The following is a 19,879-nucleotide window of genomic DNA, read 5'->3' on the forward strand; positions in this document are numbered from 1 at the left end:
CTTAAGAAACAGCTGCCTTTTCGCCCGTAGTAAGAACAGACAGTGGTGATCGCCTAAACAAGTTGGCCATGTGGATTAGGCCACCTTCCTAAGTATAATTTGATGCAGGGTTTAAATCTCTTCGAAGTGTATTCTGACCGAAAACAGCTACAGCGTTACAGGTCATACAGAAATCAATTAAAAGGTCAAGTACTGGTACAGTTTTTTCCACCGGCATCAGAACTGCTATATTGTCTATATCAACAGCTTTAATCTCCTATGGTATCAGATAAAGCATCTAAACGTCAACAACCAGATTGCCGCTACAGAAAACCATGCCATCAAGACACCATGTTATTACAGACGCTCAAATATTTCAACCTTCTTCACAGTAAGCCCTCATAATTGACCACCAATCAAGCACTTTTCTATTTCCTCCATTTCATAAATATCAAGCCAAGTCGAATATTCCCAGGCAGCGTGCAAATCGAGGGGAGAATACTGCAAGGGACAAGGTTAAGGCGTAGGTTGCTCCACTCGATTTCATCCTATTGCACATCACTCTGAATCAGACGATGCCCCCTATGTTTTGGCTAAAAATTCCATGAATATTGTCCAGTCCTCTTTTCCAGCAGATAAATCGACGTTAAAGGTACAACACGCCGAACAAAGAAAGTAGTGTCACTCGCATTCAGCGAGCAAAATGAATAAGTCCTCATCAGTAATTGCTCCCATCTCCATTGCTCTTTCCAGGGCACTGAGTCCCCCGCCATCCTTGATAGATGGCCGTGCTCCTCTGCACAACGAACACACTAGTTAATCCACGCTAGTTGAATAGAACAACAAATCAAACCCAGTTTCTCTCATTTAGCCTTCAGTTCCCTCAAAAGATGCCACAAATAATAAGGCCATCAACTATTTCCAGCTGATATTAAAATTGAAGCTCCACTACTACAAGGTGATCTAGTGAGATTCAACAAGACAGTTCAAGATGCTTGAGAATGGTGAACAATCCTTTGCCTGACGAAATGACTTTCCAAATCTGGCATTATTCTGATCCAAATTTATGGGCAACCTTTGTGATAAGTTGTGAAGAGCAAAATGATTTTGTCTTTTATCTTTGTCTTGTGAGAAAAGGCATCCTCGTATGATCATTGTAAATTTGGAGGAGCATCAGAATTTCTAGGAAAATCAGGAAGACTTTTTATAGCTAGGTCGTGCAGCCTGCATCAAATTTTCTACACACAAATCGATATGAGATTGAATTACCTTTTGAGAAGAAACTTTGCTAATGAGTTGTTTCCCATGGATATGCAGTGGTGCAAAGGAGTCCTTCCATGGTAATCTCGCATATTTATATCAGCACCAAATTGCAGCAGCAACTCAAGCATCACTGGATTGCCTTGATGACATGCCAAATGCAATAGCGAACAACCTTGAAGACAATTTGCTGGTTCTCTGGGATCTTTCATTTGCAGGCAGTTAGCTGGATCATTCTGATTTATGTCGATTGAATTTGAATCGAAGTTGTGATAGGACTCAGTCCCATCGACTTCATCAAAAATGGTATTAACAATATTCATATCTGATGTCACCACAAGCCGATATACATCTTGCAAATCGTTGTTCTTGACTGATTGCCAGATACTCTTGGCATGCAAACTCCCAGATGATTCAGAGTCTCTGACAATGAACAGCTTTTCTACATACTAAAAATAAGAACAAAAATGAATTCATATTGCAACTTCCAGATTATGTACAGTATTTAGCCAACACAATGAAGGATGCAAGCAAGCAATTGCTATGGATATTGCACATACATACGTACATACGTACGCACATCCGTACGTACATATATATATTGTTCCAGCTAAAAGTTAGCCATAAATGACATGAATATTAAGACGCATCAATGAAACATATTTAACCTCCAGACTTTTCTTTTTATCTAAAGGTGTTGAGACAGTCTCTGAGGACAATATCATATGTAAATATGTGGCTTGTCTATTTAATCAAATAATTAAAAAAAGCAAGAAGAAGAAGAAAAGCTTAAGAGCTAATAAATCTGAAAGAGTGGAATCTGAAAGCTTTTAAATTAATCAGAAACACACGATGAATAAGATAAAAATCTGAATTAAAATTAAAAGTACAAATCCTTACTATTGTATTAAGCCCTGCACATAAAATAGTGAAAGAGGCTGTAAAAGACATGAATGACACCCCACAACTAAGTCTGAACTACTAACAAACATATCAATAATTGTCATATGCAGAATTGGATGTGGATAAAGATCCAACATAAATTCAGAGAATGCATTAAAGATGCTATCACCTTAAATTTAAAAACTAATTGTAACTTTCAAGAACTTAACATTAAACTGATGCTAAGTCCATCCTTATACTATCTGCATAGGTTGATCGAAATATAAAGTAACTAGTACCTTAGCGTGGATGTACTTCTCCTTATGAGATACTGCGTCATCTGGGCAAGGTTTACTCATTGAGGGGACAGCACCATCCGACACTTCTCTGCAGAGGATTTCACATTCAAATAGAAATAATAAAGATCAAGAACTGCTAGACAAACCAATTAAGTTATCACTATAGTCAATAAATAACACCAAACCCCCCCAAAAAAATGAAACCCTTATGATATGCGGATCACTCATCAAGTGTCTACTGAAGCAGTAGGCAAGTCCAGCTAATAGAAGAAGCATCACAAAATTATCCATATGCAAGGATATTGGACACTTTTTAAGCTTATCAATCACTGGATCATCTACTTTTTATGATAGCTTCTCTGTACAGGATGCTCGAGGGCCAGTATCCTAAAAAGATTTTTTTTTTTTGGGTCCAAACGCTAAAAAGATTAGAAAGTTAGTGATGAAGTTTCAAATACATTACTCTTTGATGAAGGTTGCTCAAGCTAATCATGGGAATACAGCATGGGTTATTTCAATGCTGTACAGCCCAGTAGTCTGCTTTTTTCAATAAAGTCAAGTGTTTGGAGATAGAACAAGACGTTCTTCTTTTGTCCATGCTAATAAAGCTTCATGTTGCATAGTTATTGGCAACATCCAAGTTTTGTTCTGATTAAAAATGCAAAACTTGCTTTCTCTCCAAAATTTAAAAAAGAAAGGGAAATGTTTTAAGTTAGAAAAAATTATGAAAATCATCTATGAATCTAGATGTTACATTAATATGTTTTGAAAGATTCCAACTGTTCAATGTTAAATAAAAGCCAAATTGTGAGAGCTGCAAGAAAAGAAAAGAGTAATTCTTGGATGCACAATTGTGCATCAGGGAAACAAAATAAAAAGAGAAGGGAGACGAAGTGGAGAACATCTATACATCTTGACAAATGACATACAAAAATTAAGAAGCAAAAGACAAACTAAAAAAAAATTAAGGAAGAAAAGGAAGAACTCAATTTATCTAATTTATCTTATTTTCATAAGAAATTTATTTTTGTAAACAATAGACAAATTTACTTCTCTATATAAATATTACACTGCAGATTACCATGAATTACATCAGCGAACTGCAGTGTTTAGACTAAAATTATCTACACCTAGACAATGTCCACATTGCTCCAAAGTGAGGATACAATTATTTCTTGCTTTAAACAAGGAAAATCTTACATCTTCTAGGATAATTCAACCACATGATTGTGGTCTGATACATGGCTTTCCTAAGAAAATTTTCTGTCGGGCATTTGTTCAAGGGATTCTTGAATGTTTGAGCAGGAATTGAACATACAAATTAGACTATCAACAGAGTACCTTCTTTTCCATGGAAACAAGTTGAATTTTCCTAAATGCCATTAGGTAGTTAAGTTATTGCCGAACAAAGACTTCAAAATCCAACTAATCTACGCCAGCAGCACCCCACAGCCACATGACTAGCACTCAAAAACTCAGGAGATCATCCAACAGTGAGCTTTTAAATTAATCAGAAAAAGATCTTACTTTACTGTTTCATCTTGTAGCAGTCCCTCCCATAAAGAGTTGCAGTAACTGTTGCCCAATGCATGGAATAGATCCAAAACAGTAGTTTCCCACACTTTGACATCTAAAGTTAGAGATCGAACCTGCAGTATATCAAAATGAGACCCTTCAAATTATTTCATTTTGCCAGCAACCTAAGATGCAGGCTACCCATAACTGGTGGAAACTAGTCACACTAAACTAAAAGTCAAAACGTCATGTATAGGGTTACAATATGCATAACCAAAAGTACATATATACAGTCACATGCAAATGAATAGATTTTTCTGCTCTTAGTATGATTTATTTAAGACAGCGTACAGATAGAATAAGGCATGTTTGAAAGGCAGTCTACACTGAAATGGTCCTGCACAAATGTTCTCAATGCTAAATCTGTACTTCACAATGCAACGTATCTTACTTATATCCAATTGCCACCTCACCCGTTAATTCTCAAGTAAATTATTCCCCATCTCCAGTGAATAATTACTTGACAGTCTAACAAATGGAGGAACATAAAGAATACTCATTTTGCAAGAGAGGGAACCACAGCTTTGTAAAACAAAACAATCAAGTGGCAGGAGTTTTTGCACCCATGGTTCAACTATTAAGTCAAAAACATTTGCTCCTCCAAAAAGGCAAATCAATCAACAAAGAAGTACTTCAAAATGAATAGACCAAGAACATAAGAATGCACAACCATGTTGGCACTCCCATTATTCTAATCTGCAAATTGAAGGGGTAAGATGAGCACCAATCAATGAAAACATGACAAGCTTATGATAATTAAGCTCTAATAACGACTGCACTAGAAATGAAGCTGCCACAGCAAGCATCTATGGTTAGTGAAAACATCATGATCGTCCATCACATGGGTTTTTGCTTTAGGAACAGAAAATTTCAATGGGCACTATACATAAGGGTGGATAAATATTTAACCCAAGCTTTTGAGTTTCAAAAGGAGTGAACCTTGGAGATATGAACACCAAAATTGCGGTGGACACCAGAGCATTTGATGCATAATAAAATACCAAGGTTGAGAGAGGCCCAATCTGGTTCAGGTGAACCACATTCTGCACAAAAGTCATTTCCAGGTATACTCCTTAGAATCTTAGCTACAGAATCTTGTCCATCGAGCTTGATCATATCTTTGGAGCTATTATTTGCGTCTGCTGATCTCAAACCATGAGAAGCACTGTTCTTAGTAGTTGCACTAAAATTTGGCTGCAGGAAACAAATTTAACTTGTCTTTAGCAGCAGCTCTATATTTAAAAAGTGGAAAACCTTTTGAAAGGGACAAACCTGTTGAAGAAAATGTGAATTGAAAAGAGAAGCAATTGCTCCCTTGATTTTGTTTACCCAGTCCATCCTGTCTGCTTCATTTTCAGCCTGAAAAAAAAAGTAAGATAATGGTAGAAAATTCTTAGATGTCTTCCTTTTGGTAAGGCAAAAACTACATGAATTATTAAAGAGTAAAAAAGCAAGTACAGGAACAACTAGAGCAATACAACTAGTATGAAAGATACATGAAAACTAAGAAAACAGTACTTAGATTTCAGACCATTACCAGCCTTTCTCAATGTCTACCAAGCGCCTCCTATTGAAAAGGTGTAGATGTCGGATTCTGGATAACTACTTTATTCCTAAATACATATGAATATGTGGTAGACGTCTTATGGAAACTAATATCCTTAAAATTTAAATAACTACAACCAGTACCACCAAGTCCCACTCCACAAGCAACTTGGGCTCTCTCTCTCTCCCCCCGCCCAAAAACAAAGTTAAATCTTTGACCTTTTATGAGTTCATCTAGTCTTGATAGTCCTATTCACAATTCGAAGTATTTCATCCACTAATTTGGTAAGATTTACTCTTCTTCGACTCATCATTAGTTACTCGGTCAACAAATAATTCTGCCAAAACAACAATTACACATAAACAATCTCTGACCTAATCTTTCAGATACTACATGGCTGACAATTCAATCCAACCTCATAATGGTCCTATACAAGAATAACTGATAGCATTTTCCCCTATTAATGAATTAGATCCAGTTTCATACCATCAGACAAGGTAATCTATAGAGTGCAGGGGTACACTTTAATAATCAACAGGCCAAATTTTGTAATGCAGTTCGCTCATGCCAACAGAACATATGAGTTGAGTAATGCAAAAAGACATGCTAATTTACAGGTTGAATCACACATAGAAGTTATGAATAATTAGCCTAGTTGATAGGCTGTAGGCTGATCAATTGCCCCACCTGCAGTGTGAAGCTTTTTGATGGAGAAATTATTCTGAAGCAAAGTCGTAGATCTGTGTCCTCTGCATCAATCTTTATTGTGGACGTATGAAGATCAAGAATACGGTAACCAAGAGTTTCTTCTCCAAAAGATGAACCTCTATTGTGCTTTGAAAGAAATATGCTGAAAACGCTGCTGTTATGTTCAGCTGACAAGCTGGAATGATGTGATTGAGTGCCCTGGAACAGAACACATGAAAAATGTCGGCAATGATAGGTATCTGATTTCAACATATCTCCCATGAGCTTGTACGCATTGTAGTAAATCAACCAATCAGCAATAAAGCCGTAGATTATCCAATTGAATATCTGATTATTTTCAACTTCCAAGGATTCTGACAAGATGAAATGTGTAATTCTGACACCTATTGACTTGTTCTACCAATTTTGATTGTAAAACATGGAAAGCTACACTGAACTTTCTCCTTATCAATGAACTCTGCAGTAACAGGCTAGGAGATTTATATTGAAAAATTAAATCTATTTTTTAACTTAAGAAAATTTGCATCAAACCAAAACCTGGTAAAAATGTGATTGGTGGCAAGTCAAAAATATAATGCTAGACTGATGTTTCAAACTCACAATGCCACAGACGTACCACTGATTTGGAACTTTTATTTCTGTAGTAATACAAAGTCCCAAGGTTGTCAAGGACAAAAAATCTCCTTTTCCAATCACCTCTCAAACTTGACGACCTTTTCAACAAATATCCCTGCTTGATAGTCTGGACCTGGAAAAAACGAACTCAAATGAGTAACGTGGATCTTCCCCAGTCAATATTTCTTCAGGAATGTTCCCTGATGACATCAGAGAAGATTTCAATGGTAACAATTATATTATACCAAGCATCACAATCTTCAATCGACTTACATTTCATTGATAATTATCTGAAGCGTCATTGATAACTAACATTTAATTGATAATTATCTGAAGCATTATTGATCAAGAAACCTATAAGATAAGTAGATAAGAAAATATAATTATTTATCCAGTGTTCAATAAGTAACATCATACAGGGACCATGGAGAGTGACTACTTGAAAAGTAGATATGAATGTGGACAGTTTTCTTCCTCGCCCTGCTAACACTGGATCTGCTCCTTATTAGCTAAAATGGTGAAGAAAGATCATAAGGGACAAAATCCTCAGGATAAAGTTTCTCTGTAGTTGGGCAGACAGTCCCTTTGTTCAGACCTTTCTGAAAGATGCCAAAAGCTTTGAAGCAGCAGCCAACTCTAATGATAAAAGCGTATAATGGTGTTTCAGAGATGTTCTCTTAGAGGAAGTTGAAGTGGGAATCTGTCGCACAATTCACACTATAGAGGAAATGCAAATTAGAATCAGAACTGTACTAATGCAAGTACACACAAAGGGACAATAAGCTTTTTGTATAATGATAAGAAGAGGTTTTGCTTTGAGCCCTTATCTTGTTAGTACAATTAAGGGCAAGCTTATTAGCAAATTCAAGATGTTACATCGGTATATGGTTTCAAATAGAGATGGCAAAAGCTTGGATTGGAAATGCCTTCTGAGATGGTTCAGACAAAAAAATTCTGAAAAACTCTTTCCTTTTTGTATCTGAAGGATAAACAACATTCTATTAAAATTGGTACTATGCGGGTACTAACCCTATACAAAATGACAGTCGGAGGGGAAGCCACCCCTATACAAAATTTAAGAACAGAAACCTGTTTTCTATCATTTCCCCACTTCATGTAATGCAACATGCACAACCCACAGCAGTCTGATTGATTCCCATATTCAGCATATCAATACAGAAATAAAACTGCCATAACATGATATCCCACTTGGCTGAGTGAAATGTTGGCTGTTGTTAGAATATCCAACACAAAGGCTTCAGCTTGCAAGCCACCAAAAACCCACAAACAAGCGATGAGAGATACTTTAATGGCTATTAACAAATTCATCATGCAGCATACCGGTCTTTTGTAATTGGAAATAAACGTGAAAATTTATACAAAAACAATGAATTTGCCAACAACGTGGTTGCAAGCTCCAGCTATGAGAAGTAGATTTCAAATGCTGAAGTTAAGCATCAATCAACAGCCTTGCTTTATCTTTAGATTTAATTGCTGCATGCAATAAATTTAAACGTGAGGGGAAGAAACTCGATTTAATTAATTAATAATTTGACAGTAGATCTTCAACCTCCAAACTTACATGACAAGCCCATCAAAATAACATTCCTTTATTCAGTATCTCTTAGGATTAGTCAAAATCTATCATTAGCATTAACACAGTATTAGTAGCTCACAATCACATGCTCACATACATATCAACTTAGTCAACAACATACATTACACAAAATCATGAGAACACATGAACAAATGTACATACTGAACAAGGCAATTGGATTACCTCTCCACCTCTGGTAGATGTCGTGATTGTTTCAATGTCTCTGTAAGAATTTGCACCAGTAGCATTCGTGCTAACATCAGGGGGTTCAATACCACTTGAAGCGCGTAAGGAGTCCAATTCAGCTTGGGTACGAAATTCCTGAATCCTTTTTGCAAGTCTGTCTTGTTCCACATTAGCCATCTCTTTTGATTGTTGAGCATATGTCAATACCTGATTTTAGAGGGAGCCATCATTTCATCCATTAACATCTCTGTTTATAACATGGGAACATATCTATAGAAACGAGAAAAGTTGACTTTTGGCCATTGCATTCATCTACAATTGTAAGCCCTCACTTCCGAATTTGAGTATACTCCTCATAGTTCCTCCAGTTTCTTTGAAGTTCAGCACATCACCAAAGATAAATAAGTCAAAGGAGACTCTTTTTGAACTTCTGCCTGTAATGCGTTCTTCGCAATAATATTACTACAAAATTTGTGAACTAACCTGAGGGCTAAGGTTCTACGTCATCCTGCCTTCTAGAAAAAGACCAGAGAGTTTTCTAAGTTGTGCAGAAAAGGGTTCTCAAGGGAAAGATTGTAGCATTGGTAATCTTAGGTTTAAAGAGAATGGCAGGGCAGCAATGTAGTGAAAATAGCTTTAAGGCAATAAACTAGTAGGCTCCAAATGAAGCATTTGGCAGACTCAAGAATAGACACAACAACTAGTTGGAATTAACTACAAGAATCACTTGTCTAGATTGTTTTTCCCTATTCTTCCAGGAAAAAAAAAAGCTTTTACCTTTTAGCCACCCAATAAATACTTTAGCTCAAAAATCATTGACACTCAATCCTTGGTTTTTGTACTCCCCATTTTGGATTGTGCTTAGTTTAACTCACATTTCTCTCTTTTTCTCTTGAGTTTTTAAATATGGATCTACAGGTGAATGCCACACAACAACGTTTAGATTACAAAAGGATAGATTCAAGAAAGCACCAAGAGTAGACATAGATCCCCTTATTTCCTCCCCCTTTTTAAAACCATTCTTTATTTCTTCCACACGCATCTCTGGATCTATGTTGCATAACAAAGCCAACCTATAATGATTGAATTACCATCTCTAAACCAAAAGCTACAAGGGGGAAGGCCCAATGCCAGTCAATGAACCATCTTTGGTCATGACATGATCTCATATTGGCAGCTGTTAAACGTAGTTGTACATAACAACATGCTTATGACTCTATACTTCAATCTATAATCAAAATAAAATATTTGAATAACGTAAGATAAATGGCTAGGAAAGATCATTTGGATGGAGATGGTTACAGTGGTACTATTATTTTGAATATGCTACACTCAAGGATGAGTTTGGCATTTGCCATTTTCATCAGCAGATCTGTAGGGTAAACAATTTTGATGGACAAAGACCCCATTTCACAAGGCATTGTCACCTATGCAAAGCCATTTGAAGATGATAGACAAGCCACAAAACTTCCTATTCATATGAAGGCACAATTGGGGAATATAATCAGATTTTGATCGAGTTTCAATTGTGACTGTACCTGGTGGATAAATGGCTCCAATTGACTCAATAACTCATAACCCTGAAGCATGAACAGCACAAAAGAATGAATGCCAACGAGTGATGTTCAAAACATGGCATACAGGAAAAACAAGAAGCAGCCCACAAAAGCTGAAGAAGTAAACCTGCTTGAAATATCTCAGATGCACATCCATGATTGCACTTATAGATTCCAAAAATTCATACTTCTTTTTCGCTTCAATATTCATGAGCGCACTCACCTGCATTCCTTGAAACAATGATAGAATAACGATCAGAAGCAATAACATTGACCGAACAAGATAATTTCCAAGTAGAAACAAAACAAATGAAGATTATATACAATAAACTTACTAGATTGAAGCGGCTTCTCTCAAATGCAGATTTAGAGTTATGTAGATCCTGTCATCGCTAAGAAATGTAATAAATACCATTACCGCAGTAATCCAATTAATAGATCATTTGACCAAAAGTTGAAAGAGACCATCTCCACAAGAAATAAGATCACTCGTATCGACAACAAAAATGACAACAAATGGAGACAGAAAGCCTTTCAGAAAGGGAGGGACGCCCAAGAATTCTTCCAGATTGATTTGAAAAAATTAAGTATTCGATATTTCCCTTTTTTCCTCTTTTGTATCAACAAGACAAAGTGCTAGACATTCTCACATTTAATGTGATACATGATAAGCAGGATGAACAATTCAGGGATATCAAAGATCCTATATCAAGAATTACCTCTTCTAGTTCAGCAACAATGTCTCCTCTTGTACTCCTCTTCAAAGATACAAACTTTTCACGGGCCTGCCAATTAGAATATACAGAACCCAAAATTTAATGACGATGAGAACAGATTTATAGAAAGAGAATAGAAGGCATCTATATATAAGATATCTAAATTAGATTGTTGTTTCAATATGATGGCTTTCTATGCACCATCAGTTCCTTCTTATAAAACCACAACAACAAGCTAAGCTCCAAACTAAATGAGAAAAAGAGAGGCAAAGAGTGAAGGACTGACCAATACATGATACATCCATTGACAGTAATCACCTTTTTTGGACAGTGAAGTATAATAGCATAGATTCCTACTGTTTTTCATAGTTTGTGTAGTGCTACTATTCTATCATGAATTATGGACCTCAAAATATACCAAATAACCGACAAGACTCAAGACCACCTACATTAGGTCCATGGCAATGGCTTGGTCCCTAATAACACCACAAGTACCTAGGCCATAATAACACCCAAATTCAACATAACCTTCAGAGGAACCTCTTTGAAATGTTTAGGCCAAATGCTGATGTATACAACATCTTGTCACCCAAAAGTTATATCTATGCACAATTCTTTATCGATAACTATCCCTGAGAAGTGATAGACCACATTAACTATGCAAGATGCTCAAAAAGTCACCACAGTACAACTCATAAAACACGCAGGCTCGTGTGTCCCACTAGCAGGGACTTTGAGCGCTGCAAGGGATCCGTGAGTCACCCCCTTGGATGCACAAATGAGAGAGAGTCACAAATAAGCCTTAGCATAACTCTTTTTAAGGGTAAAAAGATCAACTAGGTGCAAATCCATATACAAAAGAGCTCACAGAACCAAGAGGACAAAGCATCTATTATATCAACCAAAGCATTTACATCCATACGCAAGTTTCCACTTCATAAAAGGGGTATAAATTTAAGCCAATTTTCCATTAATAAAACGAAGGACTACTCTCCATCAAAAGCTCTCTTATTCTGCTTCCAAATCAACCAAAAAACTGAGAGGAATTGAGGTAATCCTTCGTTTCTTGTTGCCCTGTAAGTGAATGCCCTGTCAGGCCCATAGTTCTAGCTTGATAGAACCTCCAACAACCCAAGATAACCCAACAGGCATGGCTCCAAACCACTCATTCAAAAAAATAAAGAAGGAGAAAAAACATGATCTCTGCCTCCATTTTGCAGAGGAAACACCTACGAACTGGTACTTTGCATCTTTGTTGTAAGGAATGATTCGTTCCCAAGTAGCTTCCCGGAAAAACATGGTCTCTGCCTCCATTTTGCAGAGGAAACACCTACGAACTGGTACTTGCATCTTTGTTGTAAGGAATGATTCGTTCCCAAGTAGCTTCCCAAGCGAGAAAAGAAACTCTTGTCGAAACCCTCATTTTCCAAATAGCTTTAAAGGAAAATCTATTCTACAACCAACAACGTCCCCACCTAGCAACTTTGACTTGAGCTCCAATACTAATTATAAGTTGCTACTAACAATTGAATAGCTTGTGAGTAGTCGAGTATCTAAAATTTCAAATTAAAAAGTATTCAGATACCCAGCAACTTCATGTAAACCATTTTGCATTAAATAAATTCAAGTTTTTAAACTCCTAAATTTATAGTCTAAGACCTCATTTTCATTTATGATGCCAAACTGCAAATGTTTTCTTTAAGTATGGCATGAAAAGACTTCCATCTTCAATTCAATGCAGATTGCAGGTTTAATCCTGAGTTATAACTGTAATTTCTAGGTTTAATGATAAGGAATACTGTTTACGTGATCTTGAAAATTTGACCATGTTTTCAGAGTTTGGTCTCTGATTTTAGAAAATGAGGTTTTAGTCTTTAAACTTTCATTTAAGTCTTAGACTATCGTTTTTGTCAGATCTGGGCAACAAAACTTAACAGAGAGTTGACATCATAATTACATAGGTCATAATCAATACAGAGAGTCAAAAGATAACCCAAGAATACCCTCAGAACTTTTGTCATGTCCAACAATCACATCCCACACAAATGAAACTTCGGGGGAAAAAAGCTTAGGCTTAAATATTGGGGACCAAGCTATACAGAATGGTCAGGTATTAGGGATTAAAGTGTTCTTTTCCCTACTTTTTAAGTCTAAATCTGAATAATTTTGTATTCTCCTGGTTTAATTGTTCCTCTCTTTTATTTAGTTTTTTCCTTATGTTACTTAGTGTCCTTTTCATTCGACGTTATTGTTTCTCCAACCCTAGAATTTTTATCTTTATTCTAGATTGAATTCTTCCTAATTTAGCCCTTATTTTGGTTCTGTTTTTACAAATCTAATTAGATCATATTAGTTATCCAGTCATTTCATAATCACTATTTTGTTTCCTAGTTTTTCTAATATAAAATTTTCCACAATATCAAGAGCTTTTCTAATTTAAGTCTCAGCATTTGCCGTGCATCATTCACAGATAAGCAGCATCATATTATTTGAGAAATGATCAGATTTGTTGGAACACAATCATGCTGCTATTTTTCACGTAAAGCAGGCTGGTCAGGTAGGGTGTTTCACATGGATGTGTGCATGCATGCACGCCCATAGGTGCGTGTGAAAGAGGGAGAGAAAGAGAGAGGCAATTACAAAAATTGACATTATAGTAACGAGACTTTTGAAATTTATAAATAGTCAAATCTCAATACCTGATCATAAGAGTATCCAGCTTTGTCAAAGCGCCGTCGTGATTCCTGTGAAACAATTGCACATGCAAGCAACATAAGCAAGAGCATAAAAGTTTCATTGCAACTGGTGTCTCACATCCTTATACAATAAAAGTAAACCTCTGGATGAACAATGGTAATGAGATGTAACTGTAATGTTTAATTTGACATATCAAAAGTAAACCTGTCTACTAAGTGCAAATAAATTCAAATGGCACCACTTTTCATATTGTTAATGAGAACCGAAGACTCGAACACATTTTGGGGATAGAAAGGTTTTCGGCGATGAGCATAAGAGTAGCAAACAACATTGTACAGTCCCATGGGGATGCATATTTTAAACAAAAGCAACAGGAAATGTTTGGAAAGACCAGTGCTAGATCTTCTCTTCATCTACATAAATGGCTTTAAGCTCCATATTCGTGATTCACTGAGCAGCTTTTAGTTAATGGTAGCTCTCTTGTGCATTTCGTTGACTGTATTTGGCTTTTTATTATTTAATATAGGGGTGGATCTTTTGTTGTTTGTTCTGCCTGTCCTTTTGGCTGTTGCTTTGTTAGGTTTGCTGCAGTGTTGCGGCTGGCTTTCTTTTACTTCGGCTCCCTTCCACTCATTCTGACATGTTGTCACTATGAGTGAAAATTTTTGGAGCCGGATCTTTTGTATAGTTGGTTTAAAGCTCAATATATCTTACATTTACCAAAAAAAAAAAGGATAAATTACTACAGGGCACCAAGGGAGTGCAAACCCACAGATAAGAAGAGCTCATGAACCCAAAAAGAGCTCGGTTACAAGACTAATCTCTACAACGTCGAAGAAGGCATTTACATCCACAAGCAAGTTTTCACTATAACAAAAAGTGTAAGAGTCAACCAATTTTCAATAAGATGTTAATGACTATTTTACATCTGATATCGTGCATGGGTCAGCACCCCCTCCCTTCCAACCATAATTCCCTTCTACAGAAAAATTTAAACAAGAAAGGATGCACCAGAAAAAAATTTATACCTTCGCCTCTTGCATATCCACATTTATAAAGTGCGTCAAGCGATCAACCAATACATGCTCCACCTATAAAGAAACTTTATATTATATCCAACCTTTCATTTTTTTCCAACCATAAATTATATCACATCAAATTCTGATAAGCTATTTCAAGCAACTGAAATTGGCCTCCAATCACCATGATGTGGATATTGCTATACAAAAGCTCCAGAATAGATATAGCATGCAGATAATGACAGAAGACCAATAAAAAGCCATTTAGATCTATGCTTAATGTATAGACCCCCATTATAAAATGGTTACTGACTAGCGGCCATGCATTTGTATTGATCACTAATGCACTTGGCTTCTTCATGCACCCACTTATGCTCTGTGCTTGGATAAGAAACAACTGGGGGGAAGATGAAGACTACATCAATAACTGATGATGATGAATTAAGTAACCTAGTGTCACCATCAGTCACATCTCAGACATCACCCGCATTGCCTCACAGGGTTTTCTCTCTCTCCCAGCTACTCTCTGCTCTTCCTCAGCCTCTGATAACCCTACCTCTTGTTTTTTTTTTTCTCTACCCACCTCTCTTCATTAAGCAAAAGTGATTTGATGCTATTGAGAACACCAAAAAACTATCAAAAATGAAGAAATCATGTTCTGCAAAAGATGGTGCTGGCCAATCAGCATAGAATGAGTTACATGGGCTTGAAAAGGCAGGCAAATACCTTACAGTACAGGGAAATTTGATCAATTCGAGAAGTTTGAAGGGACTTCCAAAGCCATATGATATTTAAGCTGGGATGAGAGGAGAACTCACTTTTGGCATGAAAGAGCGTGACATATCCTGAATTTCTTCCACATGGAAAGGACATTATCCTATTTCATAGGACTAAAGCAGTGATTCCATAGTGAAATCTATCTCAAGATATTCACCCTCAAGGTCAAAGGTTCAAGGCAAGGTAAGAAAGGAAAGCAATCTTTCTACAGAACTTGGCAAATACCAATTCTGTGTTATAGACCAGATTTTCCTTGGAGGTTTGGAAAAAAAAAAAGTTTCCAATGGAAATCTCTCTCTCTCTCTCTCTCTCTCTCTCTCTCTCTCTCTCTCTCTCTCTCAGTGGGAAAGAATGTGGGGATGGATTTTCACCTTGGAGAACTGTCCGTAAAAGCAGGTGCCGAGCTTTGCAAGCCATTAAGTTTTATAGAGAAGGGAACAGAAAGCGGTGCCCTCTCTCTCAGTGGGAAAGAATGTGGGGATGGATTTTCACCTTGGAGAACTGTCCGTAAAAGCAGGTGCCGAGCTTTGCAAGCCATTAAGTTTTATAGAGAAGGGAACAGAAAGCGGTGCCTCAAATCTTTCTGCCCTGCTCTGAGACATGACAGTTTTGGACTACATCTCACGCTTCTGAAGGGATGAACTATGCTATGACAACTTCAATGGAGCAAGAGATTTGGGCCTGGCAAGGCACAAACCTCCAAGGAGAAAAGAGTTCATCTCTGCTATTACTCTCGCAATTATGCTAGTTTGCAAATTCAGAAGTCTTAACAATTTTTTTCTGGGATAGACAGTTTAAAGCTTCAGACATTTGGCATAATGAAAAATTTTCGTTGTTGAAATACCTCAACAAAAATAAGATATTATCTCTATTTTTATTGACTTTTTCTTCTGAACATGAGTCAGCACCTTCTTCGTGCCTCTTTAGTGAAACTTTCAGTTTTGCTGACAGAAAGAATCATCCTTCAAAGCTGTCTTTCTTAGTAGTATGAGAAATGCTATCTATTACAACACATTAAGCTATCTTACTAGATGCAACACAAGCAATTACCTGAGAACGCAAAAGCTCTTTGTAAGAAGCAAGCTCGTGAAATGCTGATATGAACTTGGATATGACAGGACCTGAGACAAGTAGAGGATGGAACAAAAATTGAATATCTCCTTCAAAACCATCTGGAACAGGGATTTTACCAGTTGATCTACTTCATTTGTTTTGATGAAAAATTCAGCAGAAGAAACCTAGAATAAAGGACTGACCAAACTCTAGTGTTGGGGAAAATAAATAAAGCAAGTAGTCTGAACAAAGCACTAGCTTCGCCACTCCATACTAACACATTTGCTTATTGTCATATCCCACCATGCCAGTTGTATCAGAGATGACAATGTGACCACGGGATTCATAGAATAAATGGAAAAACAACTCCGTTAGTCTAATCAAGTACATGATGTTGTATGTCCTCATACAGTCGTCACGTCTCATTCCTATGATTAATTGTATGAGAAGGTAGCATGCTCAACTTCATTAGTTTTAAGGTACATAGTGTGAACACTAAATGCATAAGGACTTTTTAATTCTTTTTTAACAGCAATCAACTACAACATACCCATTTAAAAAGAGCCATTCTGGAAACAAGCAGATATTGCAAATACAAGCACCATTTTTAATTAACCACAACAAGACTGGAGTTGTTATTGTACATCTCAAAATTCAACAAACAGAAATATAAGCAAAAATATGATGGGGATTTGGGTTTTAAATGGTTCACTTGATGAAGTAAAGCAGAAAATTGCTCGGACTTATATTAATAACCTCCTATTGATACACTAACTGGATCATCCTGACCACCACCAAATGCTTCCAAGGAATCTGCGAATGTTGTGTCTGCATTACATGCTTCTCCAAGAGATGCCCTGAAAGAGCACATTAAACATTAATCTAATGCACGGCCTATTACTCTAGCTTTGAGCAAACATGTGGGAGGGCAAGTTTGATTTGAGAATAACATTAGAAACGTCATGGAGGTTCCAGGTAAGGTACTTTACACAGTTAGATTACCAAAATGGTGGATGTGATATATTTAGGACTTCTAAATCCAGTTCATACATGAGGGAAAGCCAGAAAATAAGGCAGATTGCCATGACAGCTGTCACGTTTAATGAAAATGCATGACGACCCCAGTTCTATCAAAATATGCACTGATTTCCATCAAAACATGTTGGAGGTTTAAATAACATTGACTAATTACTTAGAAGGTTTTCATCAACCACTTTTATTGCCAAGCGGAGCTCTACAATACCAGCATAGTGTTTTTGAAATGACAGAACAAAAGACAATGCAATTATCATGTCTGTCAGAAGATTATAAACCAAAAGCCAAATCCTCCTAAAAGCTGATATTTGAAATTTCTAGTTGATACTGCACAACCTCTCTAGTAACTACTATAGAATAACAGTTTCTCCCCTGATGTTTCAGCAATAAAAGGTAAATCAAAGCAGCTGAAAATCCAAATCCCTCAGTGAGGCCACATAATCACATCTATTGAAGATACTCCATGGGGCCAATTAATCATACGATTCCCAGGCCAATTACAAGCAATCACCACTTAACAACCCACTAGCGTTAAAGAATATATAGAGAAAAGTGCCACGAAGTAAGTTTTGCGGAACCAACAAAGCTCCTAGGCACAGTAAGTAAGTTTTTCCTGGTCATACATGAAAGATCGTAGAGCTGGTACTGTATTCCACAGAGATAGCAAGAACAGACTATTGCCCGCATATTTTGGAGGCAGGGGAAGCAAGGAGAGAGAGCATAGTACTGCAGGGGAGTCCATAGCATACAGTAGCAGATATGACAGGATGTACTTTTCATTCAAAAGCACATAAGCATCCTCATACTGAAGTACCACTGGTGAACTATACATTATTAAATTCTCACCAAAAAAAGTTTGCTATCCGATGGACAAGGCGATAGAAACACTATGTAGACTAATCAGTAAGGACCTTAGCATTGCAAACAGGGAATTGACCTGAGCATTCCAATTCGTTTACGAGCCAGTCCGCCATGCACTTGCACAACTGGGAAAAAAAGAAAGGAATGGCACGGTATAAACCACTTACACAAATTTCGTGGAGCCTCTGTATAAATGCTGGCAGCGCTCTTTCAACTCCTCCGCCATCTGTTCCAGAGAAAAGATCTGTTTTTTGCCCATTTGAGCACAGTGCCACGAATTAGCATAACGTCAAGACTTCTACAGAGGAACCAGAATTTAACTGCCGAATCGCCGAGCGGATAATCCAAATGTCAGGAGAACAAAAAAGCAAGTCGCGCACGAGTCTTATAAAGAGCAACATCAAAACCTCGACATGCGAAACCAATCAAAATCAGCCGAGCCGACAGGGACCGAAACGGTGCCGCGAAACTTGGCAAAAGTACGGACCAAAACAGCAAGCCTCAAAAGACGCGACCGGGCATGACTTCATCGCATAAAAGGAACAGCGCAAACGAAAACGAAAGACGGAGGAAGCAATCCACCTACTCCCCAAATGCATCGAGTAAGCACACAGATTGCTCCGTCGAGGTCGCGCGATGGTCTCCGCCCGCGAGCGCGAGGAGGACGACGAATCGAATCGAATCGAAATCGAAGTCGAAATCGAAATCGAAATCGAGAGAAAAAGAGAGAGGAAGAGGAACGACGACGACGACGACGACGACGACAGAGCGAGCGAGCGAGACGACCGACCTGCTTGTGGAACATGGGCGAGTCCTCGAGCTTCGTGAATGCCGCCATCTTCTCTGCCTCTCTCCGCGAGTGCTGGTGGAGCAGAGGGAGACTGAGATCTGAGTTCGAGGAGCTGTGCAGAGATTGGAATCGGAGCGACGTCAGAGGAGGGAGGAAGATGATGGATTTTGTTTCTTTTTTTTTTTTTTTTTTTTTCTTTTGGTTTTTTTTTTTTTTTTTTTGGGGGGGGGTGTCTGCTGTCGTTGTCGTTGCCATCGGGAGACCACAATGCAGTGTCGTCTTCTTCTGGCGAGCACGCGGTGGAAAGCACCGGTCAAACATCGCCGCGCGCACCGACCGATACGACAAAAAGGAAAAACATCGCCGCGCAATCCCCGAGCCGTAAAAAGTTCTCTTTGCATCATTTACGCATTCGAATCCTCCTGCTCGACATGAGTGAGAACGAGGATTCAGATTCTATGCAGGCTCCGAATTTAGGCTCCATATAAAATCTGAAACTTACCTTTCCGAATGGAAAGGTTAGTTTTTGGAACCTAAAATATACTCTGCATATATAGAAATGTCAATAATTGAGGTAATTCATGTAAGCCTAGAGGGGCCTGCTTTCATTGGAATCATTTCCTCTATCTAATTACAGGACTCATAATTGATTTCAGGATTTATTGTTACTTTTAATTAAATAATTGCAATGAATCATTATCTCTCATCATTAATATTAATAAAGTAAA

At 37.5% G+C, this 19,879-nt stretch overlaps 1 protein-coding gene across 3 annotated transcripts; it reads right to left on the reverse strand.

Moving 5' to 3' along the window:
• Window positions 1–103: 103 nt before the first annotated feature.
• Window positions 104–19,323, reverse strand: LOC104421579 (ADP-ribosylation factor GTPase-activating protein AGD4). Of its 3 annotated transcripts, none has more exons than XM_010033573.3 (19): window positions 19,152–19,323; window positions 18,529–18,605; window positions 17,222–17,322; window positions 16,463–16,533; window positions 14,645–14,707; window positions 13,619–13,663; window positions 10,923–10,988; window positions 10,539–10,586; window positions 10,331–10,426; window positions 10,186–10,227; window positions 8,645–8,854; window positions 6,866–6,991; window positions 6,229–6,447; window positions 5,268–5,354; window positions 4,935–5,189; window positions 3,948–4,069; window positions 2,421–2,508; window positions 1,249–1,688; window positions 104–775 (listed from the first exon to the last, which is right to left on the reverse strand). In XM_010033573.3, the coding sequence occupies exons 1-19, from the start codon at window positions 19,197–19,199 to the stop codon at window positions 661–663; spliced, it is 2,319 nt and encodes a 772-aa protein (XP_010031875.2). In that variant the 5' UTR covers window positions 19,200–19,323; the 3' UTR covers window positions 104–660. The 3 variants fall into 3 exon arrangements, with proteins under 3 accessions (XP_010031875.2, XP_010031874.2, XP_039159405.1); XM_010033572.3 differs by having other exon boundaries at window positions 6,866–6,997; window positions 19,152–19,322; XM_039303471.1 differs by lacking the exons at window positions 13,619–13,663; window positions 14,645–14,707; window positions 16,463–16,533; ... (1 more) ...; window positions 18,529–18,605; window positions 19,152–19,323 and having other exon boundaries at window positions 10,331–10,434.
• Window positions 19,324–19,879: the final 556 nt, after the last annotated feature.

Source organism: Eucalyptus grandis, chromosome 10, assembly GCF_016545825.1.
Source record: "Eucalyptus grandis isolate ANBG69807.140 chromosome 10, ASM1654582v1, whole genome shotgun sequence".
Lineage (NCBI taxonomy): Eukaryota > Viridiplantae > Streptophyta > Magnoliopsida > Myrtales > Myrtaceae > Eucalyptus > Eucalyptus grandis.

What these genes read in the sequence shown, in the direction of transcription:
- LOC104421579 (XM_010033572.3), bottom strand. Translation starts at nt 19,199, where the DNA reads ATGGCGGCATTCACGAAGCTCGAGGACTCGCCCATGTTCCACAAGCAG. An exon ending in CGCCCATGTTCCACAAGCAG is followed by an intron (nt 18,606 to 19,151) that starts GTCGGTCGTCTC and finishes GGCAAAAAACAG; the next exon opens with ATCTTTTCTCTGGAACAGAT. An exon ending in AGAGGCTCCACGAAATTTGT is followed by an intron (nt 17,323 to 18,528) that starts GTAAGTGGTTTA and finishes GTGCTCTTTCAG; the next exon opens with GGCATCTCTTGGAGAAGCAT.